This window comes from Anolis carolinensis, chromosome 3, assembly GCF_035594765.1.
Source record: "Anolis carolinensis isolate JA03-04 chromosome 3, rAnoCar3.1.pri, whole genome shotgun sequence".
NCBI classification, from domain to species: domain Eukaryota; kingdom Metazoa; phylum Chordata; class Lepidosauria; order Squamata; family Dactyloidae; genus Anolis; species Anolis carolinensis.
Window position 1 is genome coordinate 99,499,174 of NC_085843.1, and position 24,757 is coordinate 99,523,930.

The window sequence follows — 24,757 nt, forward strand, 5'->3', positions numbered from 1 at the left end:
GCTTTATCTAGAAGCACTCCAAATGAAAACAAATATGTAAGGTTTTTATCCAGACAAGCATCTGGGATGTTTTCAAATAGAATTATGCCAGATTGATACGAATTCACTCGATTTACATACAATTCTTAGTTACAAATGGGGTTGAGACTGCAGGAAATGAGAGGAAAGCTACGCCTAGGAAGGGTAATTCACTCCAGTAAGAGTTATCATGGGGAAAAGGTGTTCCCACTGAAGCCAATCCTTGTTTTCATGACAAGAAAAAAAATCAGAATCCCATTGTCACAGGGACAGAAAGTGAGGTGAGATCTTCTGAACAGGGGCACAGACAGCAAAGCAAATATCCCACAGATGTTAACCTTTCCTTATGCTATCCAAAACTGAATTACACTTTTAAAAAGTATCTGTTCTGACTTTAACTACAAATTCAACTTAAAAACAAACCTACAGAATGTATCTTGTTTGTTCAGAGGACTGCCTGTACTGAAATATTCCTGAGTTCTATTCACTCACTGCAAGTATGGTATCCATAGACAAATCCTCAGCAGGTTACACACATCATAGACTGCACCACAGAGTGAAAGCAAATACTTGATGAAGCAGACTAATGTGTAAGACAAGCTTTAGTGATGATGTATCAAAATTCAGTTGCCTTCAGGTTGACCGAAAATACTCCTCAGCCTCAGTAGGGCACTAGTGGTAATTTGACTGGATGAGGGAGCCCTTTGTCCACCCTCAATGTCTTACCACCCCACAGAACCTGATAGACCTTACATTCCTCTAGCCTAGGCTTGCATATCTTGGAGTCAGTTCCATATCATAACGAGGTAGTATAACTGCATGATGGGCAATCTGCAACATCATCCATAATATAAGAACAGTATAAGAAACAATAACAAATAAACTTTCATGGTACTGTTATTCAGCCAGAAGATGTCACTGTGAAATAGAGCAAATTAAGCTACTCCAGGAAACTGGAGCAGTTACCTTTTAACCAGTTCTTGCTTAGCTTAGAAATGAAAACAAGGCCTGGAGGGCTAAAAATATTGGCTCTTCCCCGTGCCCACTACATGATCTTCCACCTGAGTAAGGACTCTTGAGGTCTTTTCTTTTCATGAGTTGCTTACTCCCATGTTCTTAGCTTTATATGGTAGCCTTATATGGTAGTTTATATGACTGAAATAAGCTGGAGTCTGGGATCAAATAGCTAGGAAAGAGGCTACTAGGAGCCATATTGAACTGGTTGCCTGGTTAAGAGGAAACACAACACAGAAGTAAAAGGGAGCAGTATGAGAGAGAAAAGCCAGAAATCAATGTTAACCATAAAACACTGAACACTGATGGCTCACTGTTTCCCTCAGAATCCAGTCTCAAAAGGTCAAGCAGCATTTCTGGCAATTCTAGTCTAGCAAACTAACTTTTCCAAGCTCTGTGCCAAGCCTGAACCTCAACATATATGAAGTAATCATAAAGAAATGCAATCATGACAAGTCCTAAAAGATGTGAAGATTTGATTTGCAGATTGATTTGAAACCTGTTCTATCTCATTTAATTATTTATCATGACCTTTGGTTTTCCTCTCCTTTTAACCACAGAGTTTCCAATGTGCTGCTTTGCAATGTAACAGAACGGGTGTCCTTTTGGTTCGTAGTTACAGATTCATCTACAAATAAGACAACTGTTCCCAAGAGTGTTGTGGAAGCAGCCATAAGGTACTGTAACAATGTGTCATCTCGCCATCCAAATCTTTACACAATGGAGATGTGACTCTGGTGTTGATGGTGGTGAGAAATGGTTAGCATTTCTTTTTTTTCCTTGGGCGTACATGCATCCTATTTGGAAGCTTGGGCCACATGGGCCAGTTCCATGACAACGTGATTACTAGCCATTATATCCCAAGAATCTAATCCTACTATATATTTCTCATTATCAATGTCATATCCCATCTGTGTTTTAGTCAGTCACAGATGAATATTTCTTTGATGCCTACAATAGGAAGAAATCTTGTGCTGTTGTTCATGTTGTTTATGACTTACGGCAACCCTAAGGTGAACCTACCATGGACTTTTCTTTCTTGTTCAGAGGGAATTTGCTCTTGCCTTGCTCTGAGGTTCAGGGATTGTGATTTGCCTCAGGTCACCCAATGAGTTTCCATTGGTGGGTGGGGATTTGAACACTAGTATCCTGAGTTGTAGTCCCACACCTAAACCACTACACCATGTTGCTTCTCTTGTAAGAACTATTAATTCCTTATTTAAAATATAAGAAAAAGTCACAAGTCTGAGCTGGAATAAAACCCTACAATGGAAAGAACAAAGACATTTTGTATCCTATATAGCTAGTGGTGCTGAGTGCATTTACTAGCATGAATAAGCAGTGAAGATTTTTGTAAGATGGCAGTATGTGTTTTTTTTTCACTTGCAGTAAAACCTAAATATATGTATATTTAAAAAATTATATTTTCAAAATGTAATGCCTTTTATTGGAAACTAAAAAGCAAACACGGCAGTGAATAAGAATGCATTCTTTGGGAAGATTAACTTTTAAGCTTATGAGGAGCTTAAGTTGTTTTCTATAGAAAAACTCAAAACCAAATTTTGAGCATTAGTGCAGGGCAGGGAGATTACTGATTTGTTAGACAGGGTAAGAATGGTGGAATGTACTGGGCAGTGGGTGCTTTCTGAAGCATTTGTATAAGCAGATTTACAGTAAGTCTGGTTTCTTGCATCCGTGGCATGCTCTTCTAGCACCTTGTCCATCACTTGTAGACAGGATTTGTTATTTCAAAATGTCCAGGTCTGTACTTTAATCTCCAGTTACTAAGAGACAAGTAGGTACAAAAGAGTAGAAATCACTGTTTGAATCTATGGAGGGTGGTCAATATGAATGAAATCCATAAGCTTCCTCCAATTTTGTCTAAGTCTTACTCACATGCCTTGAGAGCACCATATCCTGTTTGACCTTGGAAGCTAAGCTGGTCAGCCCTGGTTATACTTGTGTGGGAGACCAAGTGCTATAAGCTATATTTCACCGGAAGGAGTAGACAACCCAATTTGCCTGAGAAAATCCTATGAAAAATCCATGGGACCATCATAAGTCAATAGGCACACACAAACAATAACCACAGGTGTTCTAAAAACAGTACCTACAGTACATTTGGTCATAACAGAAGGTGAAACAAGAGACCCTGCAATTGAAACACTTATTCTTTCCTTCATGTACCAATACATCATCTAAATAATTTGAATTGTTTAAAGGTTGAACAGAAACCGGATCAACAGTGCCTTTTTACTAGATGATAGCACACTACAGTTCTTACAGATCTCAGCAACTTTAGCTCCACGAGTTGAGCCACCTGTGCCAACCTGGCTGATTGTCTTTGGTGTTTCTTTTTGCCTGGTTGCGGTTGGGATTGTTCTCCTTATCATCTCTGGAATCCATAAAAACAGGAGGTGAGTGCCTTGTGTTTTCCTACTTGGTGTCAGCCTAGATTTAAAAGGCTGTATGACAGTTAGTTCTCTACTTTTGGGAAAGTTAGGGGCACAAGATCCTTGCAAAAGTGGGAAAACCATGAATATTTTAAGCACCCCTCCCCCAATCTGCAGTTTACTCTCCCACCAATAGCACTGTCCTGTACCTCCTCCTTACCTTTGCACCATGACACATCTACAAAGCTCCTCCGCTTCTCTTGACACTGAAGCTGATATTAACAGTAGAAGCAAACATTGCCATTGTCCATGCCAGAGGATCAATCTCCGCCTATCCTTCTCCTTGGCCCTGTTCATCATCTCCTATCAGTACCACCCATCTCTCTCTTTCCCACTCCTGCTTTTGTTGCAAGTGTTGTTGTAGTAGTAGAATGACAGTTAAATAAGATGATCTTGCTAGCACAACTGATGACAAAAACTCTGTACTATTTGGCCGAAGTCCTTTGTTAGCACACACTCCAAAACAGTGGATGTTGGTTTGCAATCCTGAGTCTTTTGTCCAGTTGTTCTATCCATGATGAATCCTGTCTCTTAAATAGCTTCAGCACCTTTATTTTCTCCTTTAAAACTCAGACTAATCATAGAATCATAGAATCATAGAATAGTAGAGTTGGAAGAGACCACATGGGCCATCTAGTCCAACCCCCCACTAAGAAGCAGGAAATCGCATTCAAAGCACCCCCGACAGATGGCCATCCACCCTCTGCTTAAAAGCCTCCAAGGAAGGAGCCTCCACCACGGCCCCGGGGAGAGAGTTCCACTGTCGAACAGCTCTCACAGTGAGGAAGTTCTTCCTGATGTTCAGGTGGAATCTCCTTTCCTGTAGTTTGAAGCCATTGTTCCGTGTCCTAGTCTGCAGGGCAGCAGAAAACAAGCTTGCTCCCTCTTCCCTATGACTTCCCCTCATATATTTGTACATGGCTATCATGTCTCCTCTCAGCCTTCTCTTCTGCAGGCTAAACATGCCCAGCTTTTTAAGCCGCTCCTCATAGGGCTTGTTCTCCAGACCCTTAATCATTTTAGTCGCCCTCCTCTGGACGCTTTCCAGCTTGTCAACATCTCCCTTCAACTGCGGTGCCCAAAATTGGACACAGTATTCCAGGTGTGGTCTGACTAAGGCAGAATAGAGGGGGAGCATAACTTCCCTGGATCTAGACGCTATTCCCCTATTGATGCAGGCCAGAATCCCATTGGCTTTTTTAGCAGCCGCATCACATTGTTGGCTCATGTTTAACTTGTTGTCCACAAGGACTCCAAGGTCTTTTTCGCACACACTGCTGTCAAGCCAGGCGTCCCCCATTCTGTATCTTTGATTTCCATTTTTTCTGCCGAAGTGAAGTATCTTGCATTTGTCCCTGTTGAACTTCATTTTGTTAGTTTTGGCCCATCTCTCTAGTCTGTCAAGATCGTTTTGAATTCTGCTCCTGTCTTCTGGAGTGTTAGCTATCCCTCCCAGTTTTGTGTCGTTCTGCAAACTTGATGATCGTGCCTTCTAACCCTTCGTCTAAGTCGTTAATAAAGATGTTGAACAGAACCGGGCCCAGGACGGAGCCCTGCGGCACTCCACTTGTCACTTCTTTCCATGATGAAGACGACGCATTGGTGAGCACCCTTTGGGTTCGTTCGCTTAGCCAATTACAGATCCACCTAACCATAGTTTTGTCTAGCCCACATTTTACTAGTTTGTTTGCCAGAAGGTCGTGGGGGACTTTGTCGAAGGCCTTACTGAAATCCAGGTACGCTACATCCACAGCATTCCCTGTATCGACCCAACTCGTAACTCTATCGAAAAAAGAGATCAGATTAGTCTGGCATGACTTGTTTTTGGTAAATCCGTGTTGACTATTAGCAATGACCGCATTTGTTTCTAAAGTCTAGAGTAGCTTGACAACCCCACTGACATGTGGGTGCTGCTGACATCACTTGTGCATCAGCATACAACTATCTGCCGGCTGGATGTCTACATCAGCAACACCTTTTTTCTTGCATGATACATAACAGAGACGCTGTCCTAACACATCATTTTCCTATCTCTGCCATTGTTTCTAACAGTGAAGTCAAGCTGTGAGTACAGACAAGCTTACAGCCAAAATTTATTTATTTATTTCGTGTCAAAAGCATTGGTACAGCAAATACATTTCAAATAATGGAAATAAAATTAAAAAAAGGAAAAGAAATCACAAGCAACTAAATAGTTTTGGACTAAAAGCGGGCAACAGCAACCGCATTGTCTGTAGCTTTAAACAACTCCTCCTCTGTACGTGAGGCAGGGCATTGTGGGCAAGCATACATATGCTGAGTTGTTTGTTCAGCTCCACAGTCACACAAGGTGGAGGATTCCTCCAGGTAGTGCCACCTTGCCAAGTTGTCTTTTGATCTGCCCACTCCACTTCTGAGTCTGTTCAGGGACTTCCAAGTTGCCCATTCCTGGTTTGCCCCTGGAGGAAGACCCTCGTGGGGGGCCATCCAGTTAGAATTGCCAGGTTTAGCTGCCCAGAGGGACACCTTTGCTGTTGCTGGAGGAACATCAAGAGGAGTGGTGGTTCTCATGAAGCCCTTCCTTGATTTGAGTCTGGTGGGAGGAGGCTGATAGTCATGCAGTGGGTGGCTTTCACAATGTTCGACCTTCTTTCTCTCACCGTTAGCAGCAACTTCCCGTCGCACGTCAGGAGGGGCAATGCCAGCTAACTTGTAGAGTTTATCAACAGGTGTAGGTTTAAGGCATCCCGTGATGATTCTGCATGTTTCATTCAGTGCTATGTCCACCTGCTTTGCATGGGCAGACTTGTGCCAAACAGGACAGGCGTACTCAGCAGTTGAGAAAGACAAGGCCGGGCTGATGTTCTTACTACTTGTGGGTCTGCACCCCATGCGCTGCCAGTCAGTTTCCGCAGGATGTTATTGCGTGCAGCTACTTTGTGCTTGGTGTTCATGCAGTGTTTCCTATATGTTAGTGTTCGGTCTAAGGTGACACCAAGGTATTTAGAATGGAAACAGTGTTCGAGCTCTTGGCCTTCCCAAGTAACTTTCAGTTTCCTGTTGGCTTCGCGGTTACGTAGGTGGAAAGCACACACTTGTGTCTTGGCAGGGTTAGGCTTCAGGTGGTTCTCTTTGTAGTAGCTGGAGAGATCTTTCAAGGCATTGGTGAGTTGCTTTTCAACTGTTTCAAAATCTTTTGCTTGTGTTGTAAGGCCAAGGTCATCAGCATATATAAAGCTCTTTGTGAGTGGTGGTAGTGGCTGATCGTTCATGAAGATGTTAAATAAGGTTGGTGCAAGAACGCTGCCTTGGGGTAAACCATTCTTTTGCCTCCTCCATCTGCTTTTCTGGCCCTGAAACTCCACATAGAAGCTGCGGTTTTCTAAGCCAAAATGGGCCAATGAAAGAGAGGGGTATCAGTATCATAAGCCAAGGTTTGCAGAAATACAAAAGTACAAAACATAACCCCCATGCCTTATAAGACAGACCAATGAGGGCTGGCCATGCTTAAGAGCCACAGAATGTAGAATGAGAGTGGAGAAGACCATGAAGAGAGTGGTATCAAAATACAAGGGTCTGCTTGGAGTGCTCAGAAGCATGACTGTCTGGATGAAAATAGTACATTTGGCTGCAGTTCCCATGTCTGCCAGTGTAGGCATGTATGTTATGTTTTTCTTTTAAAAAAATCAACTATAAACTGCCAATATGCATAGAAGAATGTGTGGATCATGCCTGTAGACTTTCATTCTCTGTGCAAACTTTGAAATGGATTGGCAACTGCTGATTCAAATCTTCTTATCATATGAGATTCTCCTCGGGATCCTTTTATTTCTACACAAAGACAGCAAAGAATAGTGGGGGTTTAATATACATTTAATTCCCCCAATCATGGTGATTCAGTGTTGTTAATTCCCCCAGGACTCAAAGGACTTCATGGAGGAACTGAGGGATTGAGGGGAGATAACGCATCTAGGTTCCACTTTCATACACAGTAATCCATTTGACAGAAGATCCAGCCAAAATTGACACATTTTTGACAGAATATGTGAGTTCAACACTGTAGAAGTCCAGTGTAAGTAGTATGCTAGAAAAAGGCAATGCATATGATACATTAGTTGAGTATCATATAATTGGTAGAGAGGGCTCTTTGGACCAAATCAAATTGCTAGTTTCAACCAAGAACAGAGTCATTGAAGCGATGAGTTTTAGGTAAGAATGGATTTATCATTCAACAATGATTCATGATGGCCCCTTTTACGGTGTCACATAATCCAGACTATCAAAGCAGATACTGGTAATTCATATTATCTGCTTTGAACTAGATTATATGAATCTACATTGCCATATAGTTAACCTGGATTTTATATGGCAGTGTAGATGGGGCCTAAGTCTGCTTTAGATTGGGGCTAGGAATTGCAGTTCAACCTCCCCCTCCCCTAAAGCATTTCCCTGATGCACACCAGCTTTCAATACATTAGAATGAATTCATAAGAATACTCACCATCAGTCACCAAAAGTAACTCTTACAGACTCTGCATAAGAATGGACTCAAATGTTGGTAAAAGGGACACTGAATGGTAATAATAATGAGAAAAAGAACAATATTCTGGGTGAATGACTTTGGGAGTCATAAAAGCTAAGGCAGTTCTATGAACATGGCTTGTGGAGTTGAAATTGTGTTGCAATCAGAGAGAGTCCTTCCCTGTCTATTTATTTTTAGCAAATCTCGACATGGGAGAATTTGCAGCAGAACAATATACCTTTATGGTTTTTAATATTGCTAATATATGAGCCCTGTCTGAAGTATTAAGGATCTACGAAGGCACTGAAGGTGACCTTTGAATTGGTTATCTCTCAACATTGCTGATGCCGCATCACACAGGACATAGGAGGGGTGCCTTATCTATGAATCAGAGGCCCTCAAGGTTGAATACAGCTCTAGTAATAAAGACAGTAGAGATAGTTAACTTTATTGTCAGAATATAACCCACAGCAATATTTCTGGAGGATGAGCAGAAGAATTTTTCCCTTTAAACATTCTTAGAATTATTGAGCAAAATTGCCATTCCACCGAAACATTGCAACTGTAAGAATTTTGTAAGAAATGTTGCCAGAGAACAGATGAGGTAAAGAGAACAAAAGGGAGAGGAGGGGGAGTAGCTTTATATGTCAAAAACAGTTACGTTGCAGAAGAAAAGCAAGACTGTAATCCGGGAAACCAGCTTGAAAGCATCTGTGTGCCGTCCGCCGGACAATAAAAAACTATAAAACTGAAACGTGCTGTCCTTTATCCGGGCGAACTGCAAATCCCTATAAGCTGTCCTATAGATATTGAACGACTGAGTCTGGATAACTTCAAAAAAGGATGTTTATTCATACAAGGTTGTAAACCTGGCACAGATCTTAAAGTTGCAGAAAATGAAACAAATTTCTATAGGTTTTAGGTACAGAATTATCCCTGGTTCCAGAAAGCAAAGGTGATTATAAAACCACTATACCCTAATCACGCTGCCTATATTAGAAGGAGAAACTCTTTCCTTCCCTATCTTTACAGCAAAGATTAGTTCTAGAAGCGACAGAATAACCCTGCTCCTATAACTAGATTTCCTATTCCAGATCAATATAATTCAATACTTATCTAATTTGGATAGGCTTAGATTGGCCTGGTTTTGAGGATGATTTGTCCCAGTTAGCCTTGCACAGCTCCAGCACGTTGGAAGACTATAGCCAGAATGAAGCTCCAAAATGGAGACTAGACCCTGGTAAAAAGGGCGGTCCTAAGATGTTGCATTCTTTGACCAATCACTGCAAAGAAAACTGCAGCCAGCTCTTGCAGATTCCAAGCCACTTTTCCTAGGCTTTTGCAGCCAGAGGCTCAAACAAAATGTAAAGGAGGGAAAACAAACAAACGACCAATAGGTAAGGCAAACCATCGTCCTGGGGGACGGAACACTCCCCGCTAAATTCCCAGGATGTGGGAATTTACCAATCAAAAACATACAAACACCTTTGTATACACAACAATACAAACACTAGAACTTTAAACATCTCCAATAAGCAACACGAGGTCACTAATTGGTCTGTCCAAAATGGACACTTTGCCTCTGTTGCAAGTCTTTAATTGAACTTTCCTGACCTTACCGTCCGGGCAAGGAAAGGTCTTTAATACAATGCCCATGGGCCACGCATGGCGGGGCAAGTCTTTGTCCTTTAACAACACAACGTTGTTAACCTCAATGTTGTCCTGTGGGCTTTGCCAGATTCTTCTAGCTTGAAGCTGGCTTAAGTACTCAGCTTTCCACCTTTTCCAAAAGTGGTTGGCCAAGGACTGCACCTGTTTCCACAGGGCACGGTGAGTTCCGTCCGGAACTGGCAACATGACGTCCTTCCATCCTGGCACCTTTTGTGTCAAAATAAGTGCAGGAGTCAGTGGTTGTAAGTTCTCAGGGTCACTGGTAAGGGGAACCAGCGGCCGGTTGTTGATAATTGCGGTAACTTCCGCCATAAGTGTCACCAAAACATCATGCGTCAATGACCTATGACTCAAAAACATGGCATTAAGGATTTTGCGACTAATACCAATCATCCTCTCCCAAACACCACCCATATGGGAGGCGTGAGGAACATTGAAAGTCCACATAATTTGTTCAGTATTCGTAAAGTTCTGAACCTTTGGGTCTCTCCCAAACCTAGACACACAATTGAGTTCTTTGGTCGCACCTACAAAATTGGTGCCACAGTCCGACCGAATTGACTTAATTGGCCCTCTGAGGGCTATGAACCTTTTTAATGCGTTTAAAAATGATGAAGTGTCCATCCCTTCTATGACTTCTATATGGACAGCTCGTATTACTAAACAACTAAACAAAACTGCCCACCTCTTGTTATTTACAACACCACCCCTGGTTTTCCTAGTGACAACCTCCCAAGGACCAAACACATCGATTCCCACATGGGAAAAGGGTGGGTCTGTCAAAGTCCTATCCTGAGGTAGTTCTGCCATCAACTGACTTTGACAGTTTCGTCTGAGTCGCCGACATTTGACACATTTGAAAATACAACTGTTGACCAACCTTTTGGCATTAACTACCCACAGACCTTCATTTCTAAGGGCTGCCTCAGTTAGAGTTCTACCCTGATGAAGGATCCTTTCATGGTGATGCCGAACGAGCAGCAATGCAGTGTGACTATTAGGGGGTATGATGATGGGGTTTTTTATGCACGCCTTGAGTTTAGCTTTGGCTAACCTTCCTCCAACTCTCAAAATACCCTCCTTGTCTAGAAATGGGTTTAACTCATTTAGAAGACTTTGATTAGGGATGTTGAGCCCTTGCTCTAGCCTAGCTATTTCCTGCTTGAAAGCAGATCTCTGTACTGACTTGAATATGACGCTCTTAGCCTTTATCATATCCTGGACCTGTAAAGGCTCACTATCTTTGCAAGCTAAACGATGTATAAGCCTAGCAACTGCTCTAAGAAGACTGTGCCACTCCGAAAAACATTCAAAACGGTGTGGTTCCAGGCAAGATCTTTGGCCCATCTTGATTTCTGTGGTTGATTTGCAGGCTTTCACCTCTGCACTTCGTGAGACTTGAGCATTCATAATGTCCAAAAACCTTTGCTCATCTTTCGAGAGCGCTGTGGCTTCGTCTCTCTCAGAGACTTTGAAAATGGAGGAATACTCTGGAGTTATTGCTTGGCAGTAGACTGAGATATGACTTAGGCAACTGCGCACAAGTGTAGGACGTCCACCTTTAAGCACCTGTGCTTGATTGGAGTCCAACGACGATGGTGGGTGCATCTTGTTTATGCACACTGGGCCTATGACTGTCCAGCCTAATGGCAATTGTTGTGCGATAGGTGCACCTGGAGGTCCTTTAACTTGGTCGTTCACACAGAACAAGCTCGGGCAGTCCGAGCCAAGCAAAAGGGCAATGTCCACATCTGGCCGAAAGGCTGGTATAGCATTCTTTAACCGTCGCAAATGTGGATGAGCCTCCACAACTTCTCTGGTGACAATCTGCCTTTTGTTCCGGGGAATAGAGGAACACTCAATCAGGTCTGGCAACTTGAACTGTCTCTTCTGGTCGCAAGAGGAGACAACGAAGCCAGATGCTATGCGACCCTGCAACTTCTTTTTTCCTGCACACGTAGTCATAGTGTAGTCGACCATCTTGGTTTTAAGGTCAAACATGCGGAAGAACTCTGGAGTAGCCAGGGAGGCGTCGCTCTGTGAATCCAGGGCCACATAGAGTCTCTTTCTAAGCCAAGGGCTCTTGGCTGGATATACATCCGCTAGGCAGATAGGATGACAAACTCTGTACTGGTGCGAGTCAGAACACAGCTCTGTACAGGCGACTGCTGAAACTTCCACCTGCATCTCTGGTGCGGCTGGCTTGTCGGTGTCTTCGACTGCTGACTTTTCTTTTGGTGAAGCGTTCTCTTTGGGGTGGGAGATGATATTGGAGTTGTACATTGCGGTGCAATGCTTGAGGCTGTTGCATTTCTCACACTTGATGTTTTCTTTGCAGTTGGATGCAAAGTGTGGAGTTGCTCCACAGCATCTAAAGCAGATTCCCTGCCTTTGAACTAGCTGTTGCCTTTCTTTATATGTCTTTCTACTAAACTCCCTGCAGTTGGCCAAGCTGTGAGGCTTTTGGTGAATAGGGCAGAGCAACTCTTTTACCTCCGACCTGGGTTCGTCAGTCTTGTGTTGAGTTTCGACTGCCTTTACGCTGACAGGTCTATTGGCCTCTCTAGGTGGTTTCTTGTCCACTTCAGGTGCCTTCTCTGGCTGGGTCCCTTGGTATAAGGTGGGGAGGCCCGTCTGTGGATCATTCCTTTCTCTGGCTGCCCTGGTGATGAACTGGACCAAATGAGAAAATGGAGGGTATGCCTGGGAGTGGGCCTCCTTGTAGTTGAAGACCTCCTGTCCCCAGCGTTCTTGCAAAGTGAAGGGCAGCTTGGTCAAGATCTGCCTCTGGGACAGGTGCTGATCGAGGCACTTCAAACCGGGCAGTTCTGGATTCTCCTTGGCCGACTCTAATTCCGTAAGGAGATCGCTAAGGTCCCACAAGAGTTTGAAGTCTTTGAGTTTTAAAGCTGGGAACCTTTGGAGCTTGTCCATAAGAGATGCTTCAATCTCTGTGCTGGCCCCATACCTCTGCTGCAACCTGGCCCAGGCCTTTTCCAGGGCTTTGTCGGGATCGGCTACGTGGGCTGCGTAGATCTTCTTAACTTGTGAGGATGAGGCTGGGCCCAACCATGCAGCCAGAAGAGTCAGTTCTTCCTCAGGCAATAACTTTAAGTCTCTGATTGCTCTCTGGAAGGTGGCCTTCCAGAGAAGAAATTCCTCAGGCTTGTCCGAAAACTTTTCGACACCCTTGTCCTTAAGATCTCTTCTGGGGCTTCTGATGATGGAGACAAGCTGGGACTCTGGCGTCGAAGGGAACAATTGAGGAGTTTGCTGTTGTGGAGTGGACTCCCACCGTGTACCTTGCGTCAACCTTTGGCCTCTTGGAGGGATGACATCGACCACTGACGAATCGATGGTTCCCTGTGCAGCTGTCTGTAGGGGCCAACTAGCACTCGGCCTTGAGGCCCTGATTGACTGACCTAGGGTTTTAGCAGGAGGCACAGGTAGCTCGAGCAAGGGTGAGCTCCCCGCTATGACGCTCTGCTCTGCAGGAAACTCAAAAGTGACTTTGGGGCCCTGCTCTGGGTAAGGAGAGAAGTCTCCCTGTTCCTCATCCGAAAACTGGCTGTTCATGCTGCCAAGGTGCGCAAACACTTTGGCAGAAGGATCCTGTATTGGTAACTGGCTTACATTTTCTTCTGTGAGTGGCTCAATTAGGGCTTTGGCCAAAGTCTCAGCCCTTACCCTTTTGGCTGCGGCATCCATCTTTATTCTAAGCATTTCTATTTCACATTGCCTTTGGGCCTGTTCTATTTGCATTTTGCTTTGCAGTCGTTGCTCTTCTTCTTTAAAGGGAAGGGTGAGATCAGCTGCCTTAGCATCAGCCTCCGCCCCCGCTACCTTGCTCTTTAGCTCCAGACGTGCAGCCTCCTTAATGTGCAAGGCAGCTAGGGAAGAGATGGCACTCCCAGCAGCAGAAGACTTGCTAGAGTGGCTATGTTTAGATGATGCACACTCCCTTAGTTTAGATACCTGGCTAGAGCGGTTGGACTTAAGACTAAGTGCCACAGCAGGTGATTTTAAAAGATTGGTCTCATGGCTGCATAAGGAAGACTGATTTCCTTTTGGCTCAGACCTTAGATTAACAGGTGGAGAACTAAATTCCAAGGCATCTAGAATTGCCCTCACCTTATTTTCTTTCTCATTAGTGTCAGCTAAGACACTCACTATTTCTAACTCTGAATCCTTGGCGTTAATGCGCTCGAGGACCTGGACTATCTTAGACATCAAACCCCTCCAGAGACCGAAGGTCTCTTCAAGGTCTGTCTGTAATATGGATGGCACCCTTGTAATACCCAAGCTCTCAATTCTGTCCATCAATGTTACAATTCGCTCCCATGCCGAACCTAACCTCACATGGAGGAGCTCCTTTTCATCTATTAGATGGGCTAGCATCTTGGCTGAAGGGTGCTTTATCCTTTGGGGCCTTTCATTCCTACTTTCAGCCTCAGAAGGAGGTATACCATCTGTATCATCTTGAAATTGCATAGACATTATGTATTCTTAATAGCAAGTAAATTTACAACAAAAGCAAATACAACATACCAGCAAGTAAATTTACAATAAAAGCAAATGCAATATATAATACAATGCACAACACTTAACCATAGCAATATATATCACTAAGTAACTATACTTTACAAAGATTGTGACCTTTGGCGCCAGATTTTAGTGGGCAAGCTGCAAAATGCCAACTGACAGCAACTTGCCACTTGATACCTCCCTTGCCCGAGTGACGTAAACTGCCAAAATGGCGACTTCGCCAAATTTTCAAGCACCTCGTGCTCTGCGGCTCGAGGCCTGCCGCCGAAGGAGCACCGAGGCTGGCTTTGGAAAGGAGGAGAGAAAAGACGCCTCCTCCCCGCTGTGAAGGGAGGTCACCACCGCAGGACGATGAAGCAGGTCACCACCGCAGGACGATGAGGCAGGTCACCACCGCAGGACGATGAGGCAGGTCACCACCGCAGGACGATGAGGCAGGTCACCACCGCCAGGCGATGAGGCAGGTCACCACCGCAGGACGATGAGGCAGGTCACCACCGCAGGACGATGAGGCAGGTCGAAGCCGGCCGAGTGCTCCGGCCGAACTCGCAGCAGCGTTGCCAGGCCTGTCCAGGTTCTAGCCTGGTTCTGGTGGGCTTCACGCCTCAGAGCCAGCCAAAGAACTGTCGCTGGTGCTCCGCGGCTCGAGGTCTACCGCCGAGGGAGCCCTGGACGTTGCTGGGAACTGCACAGCCTGTGCAAACCCAGAAAGCCACTGGGCCACGTGCGCACACGCGAGCCAAATAGCAAGGAAATAGAGCCCCACTATTTGACTCCTTCAGGTCTGAGAGCGGGCTCCACTGCCTCAGACGCTGGTAGAGTCTTTAGGTATGCAGACTGAGCTCAGGCGGAAAAGCCGCGGCCTAAACTAAACTTCCTAAACTATAAAAAACTATAAGCCGTGCAAGCTAGCTCAAGCGGAAAAACCGCTGATCTACCTCAAAACTGTGCCGTCCGCCGGACAATAAAAAACTATAAAACTGAAACGTGCTGTCCTTTATCCGGGCGAACTGCAAATCCCTATAAGCTGTCCTATAGATATTGAACGACTGAGTCTGGATAACTTCAAAAAAGGATGTTTATTCATACAAGGTTGTAAACCTGGCACAGATCTTAAAGTTGCAGAAAATGAAACAAATTTCTATAGGTTTTAGGTACAGAATTATCCCTGGTTCCAGAAAGCAAAGGTGATTATAAAACCACTATACCCTAATCACGCTGCCTATATTAGAAGGAGAAACTCTTTCCTTCCCTATCTTTACAGCAAAGATTAGTTCTAGAAGCGACAGAATAACCCTGCTCCTATAACTAGATTTCCTATTCCAGATCAATATAATTCAATACTTATCTAATTTGGATAGGCTTAGATTGGCCTGGTTTTGAGGATGATTTGTCCCAGTTAGCCTTGCACAGCTCCAGCACGTTGGAAGACTATAGCCAGAATGAAGCTCCAAAATGGAGACTAGACCCTGGTAAAAAGGGCGGTCCTAAGATGTTGCATTCTTTGACCAATCACTGCAAAGAAAACTGCAGCCAGCTCTTGCAGATTCCAAGCCACTTTTCCTAGGCTTTTGCAGCCAGAGGCTCAAACAAAATGTAAAGGAGGGAAAACAAACAAACGACCAATAGGTAAGGCAAACCATCGTCCTGGGGGACGGAACAATCTTGATAAGAATCAAGGGAACCGGGACTCAAAAAGATCTTGTCGTGGGTGCCTCCGAGTCAGGATGAAGGACTTGATGAAGCCTTCTGTCAACGGCTGACCAAACAGGCACAAAGAAGAGATATAGTAGTCATGGGTGATTTCAATTATTCCGATATCTGCTGGAAAACAAACTCAGCCAAGAGTACAAAGTCCAACAAATTCCTCACTTGCCTTGCAGACAATTTTATGGTCCAGAAGGTAGAAGTGGCAACAAGAGGATCAGCAACTCTTGATCTAATCTTAACAAATGTGGAAGACCTGATCAACACAGTTGAAGTGGTTGGATCCTTAGGGGCAAGTGACCATGTGCTCCTGGAGTTTGCAATACAAAGGAATGCTGAAACTAAGACAAGTCAAACACGCATTCTCGACTTTAAGAGAGTTGACTTCCAAAAAATGAAGGAATTACTGAGCGGCATTCCATGGACGCCAATATTAAAAAACAAGGGAGTTAAGGATGGATGGGAGTTTTTCAAAAGTGAAATACTCAAGGCGCAAATGCAAACAGTGCCAACAAAGAAGAAAAATAAGACAAGTGCAAAGAAGCCAGAATGGATGTCCAACGAACTTCTAACTGAGCTAAAGCTCAAAAGTGACATGCACAAGAAGTGGAAAAGGGGAGAAATCACCAAAGAAGAATTCAAACGTATAGCCAACACCTGTAGGGAAAAGGTTCGCAAGGCTAAAGCACAAAATGAGCTCAGGCTTGCCAGGGACATAAAAAACAACAAAAAAGGCTTTTTTGCTTACGTTGGTAGCAAAAGGAAGAAAAAGGAGGCGATAGGGCCTCTGCAAGGAGAAGATGGGGTGATGGCGACAGGGGACAGGGAAAAGGCAGAACTGCTCAATGCCTTCTTTGCCTCGGTCTTCTCACAAAAAGAAAGGCATCTTCAACCTCAGCAACATGGAATGGACGAAGGATTGGCGGAAATCCAACCCCAAATAGGGAAACAAGCTGTCCAGGAACACCTGGCCTCTCTAAACGAATTCAAGTCCCCAGGGCCAGATCAGCTACATCCAAGAGTATTGAAGGAATTAGCGGAAGTTATTTCAGAACCACTGGCAATTATCTTCGAGAGTTCTTGGAGAACGGGAGAAGTCCCAGCAGATTGGAGGAGGGCGAATGTGGTCCCTATCTTCAAGAAGGGAAAAAAGAACGACCCAAAAAATTACCGTCCGGTCAGCCTCACATCGATACCAGGCAAGATTCTGGAAAAGATCATTAAGGAAGTGGTCTGCAAACACTTAGAAACAAATGCGGTCATTGCTAATAGTCAACACGGATTTACCAAAAACAAGTCATGCCAGACTAATCTGATCTCTTTTTTCGATAGAGTTACGAGTTGGGTCGATACAGGGAATGCTGTGGATGTAGCGTACCTGGATTTCAGTAAGGCCTTCGACAAAGTCCCCCACGACCTTCTGGCAAATAAACTAGTAAAATGTGGGCTAGACAAAACTACGGTTAGGTGGATCTGTAATTGGCTAAGCGAACGAACCCAAAGGCTGCTCACCAATGCGTCATCTTCATCATGGAAAGAAGTGACAAGTGGAGTGCCGCAGGGCTCCGTCCTGGGCCCGGTTCTGTTCAACATCTTTATTAACGACTTAGACAAAGGGTTAGAAGGCACGATCATCAAGTTTGCAGACGACACAAAACTGGGAGGGATAGCCAACACTCCAGAAGACAGGAGCAGAATTCAAAACAATCTTGACAGACTAGAGAGATGGGCTGAAACTAACAAAATGAAGTTCAACAGGGACAAATGCAAGATACTTCATTTCGGCAGAAAAAATGGAAATCAAAGATACAGAATGGGGGACGCCTGGCTTGACAGCAGTGTGTGCGAAAAAGACCTTGGAGTCCTCGTGGACAACAAGTTAAACATGAGCCAACAATGTGATGCAGCAGCTAAAAAAGCCAACGGGATTCTGGCCTGCATCAATAGGGGTATAGTGTCTAGATCCAGGGAAGTCATGCTCCCCCTCTATTCTGCCTTGGTCAGACCACACCTGGAATACTGCGTCCAATTCTGGGCACCACAGTTGAAGGGAGATGTTGACAAGCTGGAAAGCGTCCAGAGGAGGGCGACTAAAATGATTAAGGGTCTGGAGAACAAGCCCTATGAGGAGCGGCTTAAAGAGCTTGGCATGTTTAGCCTGCAGAAGAGAAGGCTGAGAGGAGACATGATGGCCATGTACAAATACGTGAAGGGAAGTCATAGGGAGGAGGGAGCAAGCTTGTTTTCTGCTGCCCTGCAGACTAGGACACGGAACAATGGCTTTAAACTACAGGAAAGGAGATTCCACCTGAACATCAGGAAGAACTTCCTCACTGTGAGAGCTGTTCGACAGTGGAACTCTCTCCCCCGGGCTGTGGTGGAGGCTCCTTCCTTGGAGGCTTTTAAGCAGAGGCTGGATGGCCATCTGTCGGGGGTGCTTTGAATGCGATTTCCTGCTTCTTGGCAGGGGGTTGGACTGGATGGCCCATGAGGTCTCTTCCAACTCTACTATTCTATGATTCTATGAAACATTGTTTGCACATCTATACACATAATAAAAGTGGAAAATTTGTATGTGTGTATGTGGCGGAGGTGTCCACTTACACAGACAGGCTCCCACCTCCACAAACATGCTATAGTTCCAAGTACTGAGCCACCAAGTCACTCCCTCCAAGGACATTGCAGGTTACAGCGAGCCACATCCCAGGGTTCCCTTCTCTCTTCATTTGTGTGGAATTTGCATGACCCCGCCCACTGCCTCTCCCTTAACCCTTTCCTACCCTTTCCTATGGCACACAGCAAACAGAGCAATTGATCAGCAACGGAATAGGGGTTTGAGGGACTGACTCAACAGAATGGAAGTTGTAGTTCACCCTGCATCAAGACACAGCACTGTGAACCCCAACAACAATGGCCCTAGACCACATTTGGCACACAGAAACCCCAGGACCAGGTTTTGAGGGAATTGAGCTTGATTTATAGGAGTTGTAGGGACAGGGATGTATAGTTCACCTGCAATCTAAGAGCCCTTTGAACACCACCAATGATTGACCTGGAATTAACTTGCCACACAGACCTAACATGGCCAACTTTGCATACTGGTGGGGTTTGGGGGTGATTGACTTTGACATCCAGGAGTTTTGAACCCCGCCAATGACAGATCTGGACCAAACTTGGCACACAGACCCAATGCTGCCAACTTTGCATACTGGTGGACTTTGGGGTGGTTGACCTTGGCATCAGAGAGTTATAGTTCACCAGTATTCAGAAAACACTGAACCCAGCAAGTGACAGATCGGGACCAAACTTGGCACACAGACCCAAGTACTATTCAAATGTGAATAGTACTAACAGATGTTTTAGGAAGGTTGCCCTGGGAATCTGGGAACTGCAGTTCATCCTTATCCAGAAAGCACTGAACCCAGCTGATATCAGATCTAGACCAACTTGGCACACAGACCCAACATAGCCAACTTTGCACACTGGTGGTCCAAACTGATATTACCTAACATCCAAAATCAAACAATGTCCCTTTAAAATAACCTGGGCATCTATCATTATAAAACAAACAAACAAATAACTTCAGCAAATGGCACAACCTCCAGCAACTTCCTGATACAATTGCCCCATATGGAGGAATTTGGACAGTCTGGTTGTGTGTGTGTTTGCAAGGGAACCATTACATGTCGGAAAATCCCACAACCTGGAATTCGAAGTACAGTTCAGAAAAACTGTTTTATACAACTGTTTTGAATGTATAGAATGTCTCTAATCTGACTTCAGACAAGTTGAAAATATTATTGTTCCATTTTGCTCAGGTTTATGTGCTTTGATGATAGTAACAACTATTTGCTCTTCCTTTCAGGCGTAACAAGGAACCTGAAGAAACAGAAGATTTAGAAGAGAAATGTGAAACAACTATAACTGTGGAAAATGGAATTCCTTGTGATACTTTAGATTTAAAAGCTGGCCAGATCAATGGAGTCTATGCAGCAGGGGATGATGAGCGATTGACACCCTTTTGAACAGTTCTCTGTTGCTCACAGACCCTTTCTGAAACTCTGCCCTTGTTTTCTCTAATGAATGTTGATTGTCAAATGAGAGAAAAGTATCTCTGACCTTTGCCTTTTTATTTCCTCATGGAACACTTCCTCCAGTAAGCCATGCACATACACATATCCACACCTCAAAATGTTATTCATGTAAAGATGAAATATAACTCCAAGCATTCTTTGGATGCACCAGAGATTTGAGGCAAAGGCTATTTTCCAGCATGTACTCTGCTTTTATTGTTTTTCTTTTTTAGTTGCCTTTTATCCTTTGTTTTACTTTTCTTGGAATAGTGGCGTATAAATTGCTTTGTTCCGATATATTAATCAGTGCATTGGCCTGCAACTCACAGCTGCCACCAAATTCACTTCACTTCACTGCTGCTCCTCGAGATTTGAAAAACTGATGAGCAAAAGCAATTTTTGCATTTGAGAAATAGCAGCTTTTTAGACCCCCATGAGGCCATTGTAGCTGTCAATGGCACTTGATATAAATTTATGTTTTAATCTCCTGCCATGAGCTCTGGTTTTATAGATTTGGATAGCACTTCAAGAAATAAAGGGGAAAACCAGACTCTTCCAATAAATATATATCCATTTTTGAAGTATGTAGAACTACTCTATTAGTAGAGGTTCAGCTCCTAGAAGATGACTGAGGTGTTCAAATACAAAATTACATTTTACAAGAGAAAGCAGAGACAGGCTATGTATACTGATATTCACAGGCTAAACAGAGGCAGGAAGCATGATCTTGTATATATGAAATTCTTAGTGTGTTTGGATCTCTGGCCCTTCATGCAGTCTGTATCTTTATAGTTTGGGAATGTTGCTTTTTAAGTCACTAACATCCCAATTCTTTAGCCAATAGGACTTGTAATTCATAAAGCAAATTCTCAGGCTCTGCCTGTCATGTCATTTCCAAACAGAGACACCTTGGGCAAGGTTATCTCTTCCAAGCATCTTGTGATGTGTTTGAAGGGGTTTTTTGGATCATAAATAATAAAATACATTATTGAAAAAAAGAAGCTGGTCTCTTAAATTCAAAATGTGAAACAAGGACAGTTTTCATAATACTGGTGTAGTGGAGGTCAATTTGAGAGCTTATCATGAAATAGTAGTGGCTCCTATTTCATTCAGAAGTGGTCAGGGATTACTTTCTATCATCTCCTTGTAAGGCTAAGTTTTTAATCACATCATGCTGTTATACTGCTATATTCTATTTTAATTGCCATGGCAATATCCCGTGGAATTTTGGGGTTTGTAGTTTAGTGAGTTCCAAAATCCCTCTGGCTGAGAATTCTAAATGTTCCTCCCTAAACTGTAAATCTCAGGTTTCCATAAATGTTACCATGGCAGTTGAATTGGCATTCAATTCCAATCATTACTCTGGAACATTAAAGAAAAATAAATATAACAATATCCCAAAGTCATTCATGGCCTTAAGCAAGATAACTGTGGTCCATGAACAGTTAATAATAAATGAAAGAACGGGACATGGATAACAAGACTCATATATATACACAATATTAATTATATATCCTTTAACCTTTGACTAGTGGGAATCAATGGAGTAAGGGTTTAAGACAAAGGCTATTATGTAATCGTTTAAGCCCATGCCGTATTCTATATTTAGATCTTCTTAGGCACCAGTATGATTCCAGGATTGGCCCCAGTGTGATCGAATGATGTCAGAAGAACCCATTTTCAAGAAAGTGTCCTTAGGACTGCAACATGGTGTCCTTACAATTGCAACATAAAATCTGCTGAGATCACAAAGAGGCACCTATATGGGCAATAAATGCCTTATCTAGGGACTTTTTGCATTGACTCTGAATCCACCTGTTCTCAGAATATTTTCTATGATGTAAACATGTGTTAAGGATATGTGGAGGTTAATTAGTAACCCAATGGTTAACAACAAACCCTATAGTTAGATTAGATACATAACTTCTAATCAGCTCTTTACCAGCCAGATTTCTTAACATGGATTGGCATATACAGATATTATGGGCAGAGAGAGAATCCAGTTTCGCAGTAGTGTATAGTGATATCTTTCCCTAAGAGTTTAATTCATTCTGTGACCAAGCTCTTACTTCAAAATACTCTTATCTCAAAGAAAATTTCCCATTGATATGCTATTGACCTGTTCTGGCCCCCCTGCACCCCCCTCCCCACAATTTTTGTTACGTGTTTTTAAATAAGAAAATGTAATTTATATATAAAAAATAATGTATAAATGCACATTCACATGTAACAATAAAAAAGAAAGGTCAACTTTAAAATTCTAGAAGCACAAAGCTGTGGCAAGGAAGCACATTTGAGGCAATAAAATGTGCGGTGGCCAGTGTAACAGCAAGGCAAAACCTTCACATTTACATGGAACAATAAAAAAGAAAGATCAGCTTTAAAATGGCAGAAGCACAAAATTGTGGCATGATGGTAGACATACAAAGTTGTGGCGAGGAAGCACAATGCACAAAGCACAAAGTGAAGAGACAGAAGCCTCATTTTCTTCATATAGTACTCATTCCAGCCTCCCTTCCTCTCTTGCTCTCTCTTCCCCCCTCTCTCTTCTTGAAGCTAAACATATCAGGAATAATATCCACATAAAATCACCTAACTCAAAGTTCCTCAAACAGGACAAGAGCAAAGCGGACAGCAATCTCCCAAAGTGGACAAGAGCACAAGGCACAGAGGTTGCTCCCTTGAAGCCCTTAAGCTCTGCACCCTCATACTAGTGCTCCCTCTGGTGCTAGCTCTTAACTCAAAATGCTGCTCTTATGTCAAAGTGAAACCTGGGCTGAGCAACAATTAACTCAGAATGCTCTTAAGTTGGGACACTCTTAAGTAGAGGTTCAACTATATTCTCATGAAAGACTCAAAGCAAACAAATATTGAATTATAAGCACTAAGAATTAGTTGTTATTTTAAGGTTCCCATGTTTGTAATTGCTGTGTGCTTTCCAGTCATATCTGATATATGGGAACCCCACAATGAACCTATCACAGAGTTTTCCTGGCAAGACATGTTCAGAACATATTTGTTGTCATTGCCTTCCTATGGGAGAATGTATATGTATCTGCTTGCCACTGCTGTATGCCATTCTGTTGCTCTAATTCTTTAAAGCCACAAATTTATCAGAAGGCCTTTTTGAATTACGAATATTCTTGGATGTAGTTGACCCATCCCTGGGGATTTTAAATTCGTTTAGAGGGGCCAGGAATTTCTGGACAAGAGTTCTTTCTCCCATCCTGGACATTCCTCGGATATATAAACCCCACTTGCCTAGTTTCCAACAGGACCTCACAACCTCTGAGGATGCCTGCCATAGATGTGGGTGAAACATCAGGAAAGAATGCTTCTGGAACATGGCCATACAGCCCGGAAAACTCACAGCAACCCATAAAGAACCTATCTTGTTTGTAACTTGGGGACTTTTTACCAAGAGAGTCAATGTATGCTTGGCCAATTTTTATATCCTGTACACATTTGGTCAATTTTTTTAAAAAAATCTTCATTTTATATATGGGACACCATTGCACTAAAGGACTGTATATAACAGGACTTGAGCATCCATGAATTTTGGTATCTGTGGAGGTCTTGGCAACTGCACCCACTGTATGTCCTCCCACCCTTGCCCCTTTCTTCTTCTTCTTCTTCTTCTTCTTCTTCTTCTTCTTCTTCTCTCCTCACTTTGTGTTTGTTTTTCAAAAATCCAATAAAATGGAAAAAAACAGTTTATATGAAATACCCTCCAATTGCCCCTATTGCAATTACTCCTTTATCATCTCATTTTGCACCTTTTTTAAACTTCCCAGTTTCTCTCCTTTCCTTCCACTTCCCACCTTTTTCAGCTTACTTCAATTGCTTCAGACCGAATTCAAAGAACATTTGCATTCTGTTAAGTTCACAGAGGAAGAGGAGAAAAAGGGGGAGGAAGCTTGTTTTCTCATTAGGCTCATACAATAGCAAAGGACAACAGCCTCTCCTCGCCTGTGGGTTCTTCCTCATTAACAACTTTGGTTATTGTAGATAGATGAATAATCCATCATGTGCATCATGTGTGGGTAAATGGATAACATAAACATTTGAAGAAATAACAAAAGAATAAAAAGTCCCTGGTGCAATTTCTAACAATAACTAACTCATTGACATAAACAAGATTCATTTGAAAATGAAACCAAAACCAATGGAAAGAAAGAAAGAGTAAGAAAATAAGTTTTGCTGGGCAGCTTTGTAAAGTGCTATTACTTTGGTTCACTGTTAAATCACTTATACACCAGCCTGAAAAACTGCTTTCTTCCTAAATGTTTGTAAAACACTTTAGGAAAAAATGTTACATAATCTGAAAATTGTGAGTAAGAGCAGAGACCTATGAAACAATGATCTCCTAGGATTCACTCTGTCACCCTGACGCTTGTTCCTCTCCAAGGAAGACCGCCTTCTCTCTTTGTTCAATATATTTATATCCCATCAAGGCAGCTAACAAGACAAGATAATGAACTCGTGTGTGTGCTTAAAAGCTTTTACAATGTGACAATAAACGCTAGCCATTATAACAGAATACAACACTGAAGCATTTTTTTTAAAACCTACATTAAAAACTACATCCACTAAGGGAACAAAATGCATAGCCTAACTACCTTCCAAAAAAGGAAGGTTTTTATCAACTTGCAGAAGGACATTGGAGCAAAGGCGAGATGAGTTCAGCCAGAAACTTTTCATGGGCAGGAACAGCAGTTACACGTCTATACTACAACACGCTAACCAAGGAGAGATCCAGCAATGCTGTGGAAGAA

General features: G+C 43.1%; 1 protein-coding gene across 1 annotated transcript in view; it reads left to right on the forward strand.

Moving 5' to 3' along the window:
- The window catches only part of cltrn (collectrin, amino acid transport regulator), a 34,396-nt gene extending 13,833 nt beyond the window's left edge, over nt 1–20,563 (forward strand). The window contains exons 4-6 of the mRNA XM_003218893.4: nt 1,593–1,709; nt 3,255–3,449; nt 19,775–20,563. Of these exons, the coding sequence (XP_003218941.2) occupies nt 1,593–1,709; nt 3,255–3,449; nt 19,775–19,934 (472 nt within the window). The 3' untranslated portion in view covers nt 19,935–20,563. The remainder of the gene's footprint in view (nt 1–1,592; nt 1,710–3,254; nt 3,450–19,774) is intronic.
- The last annotated feature ends 4,194 nt before the right edge of the window (nt 20,564–24,757 follow it).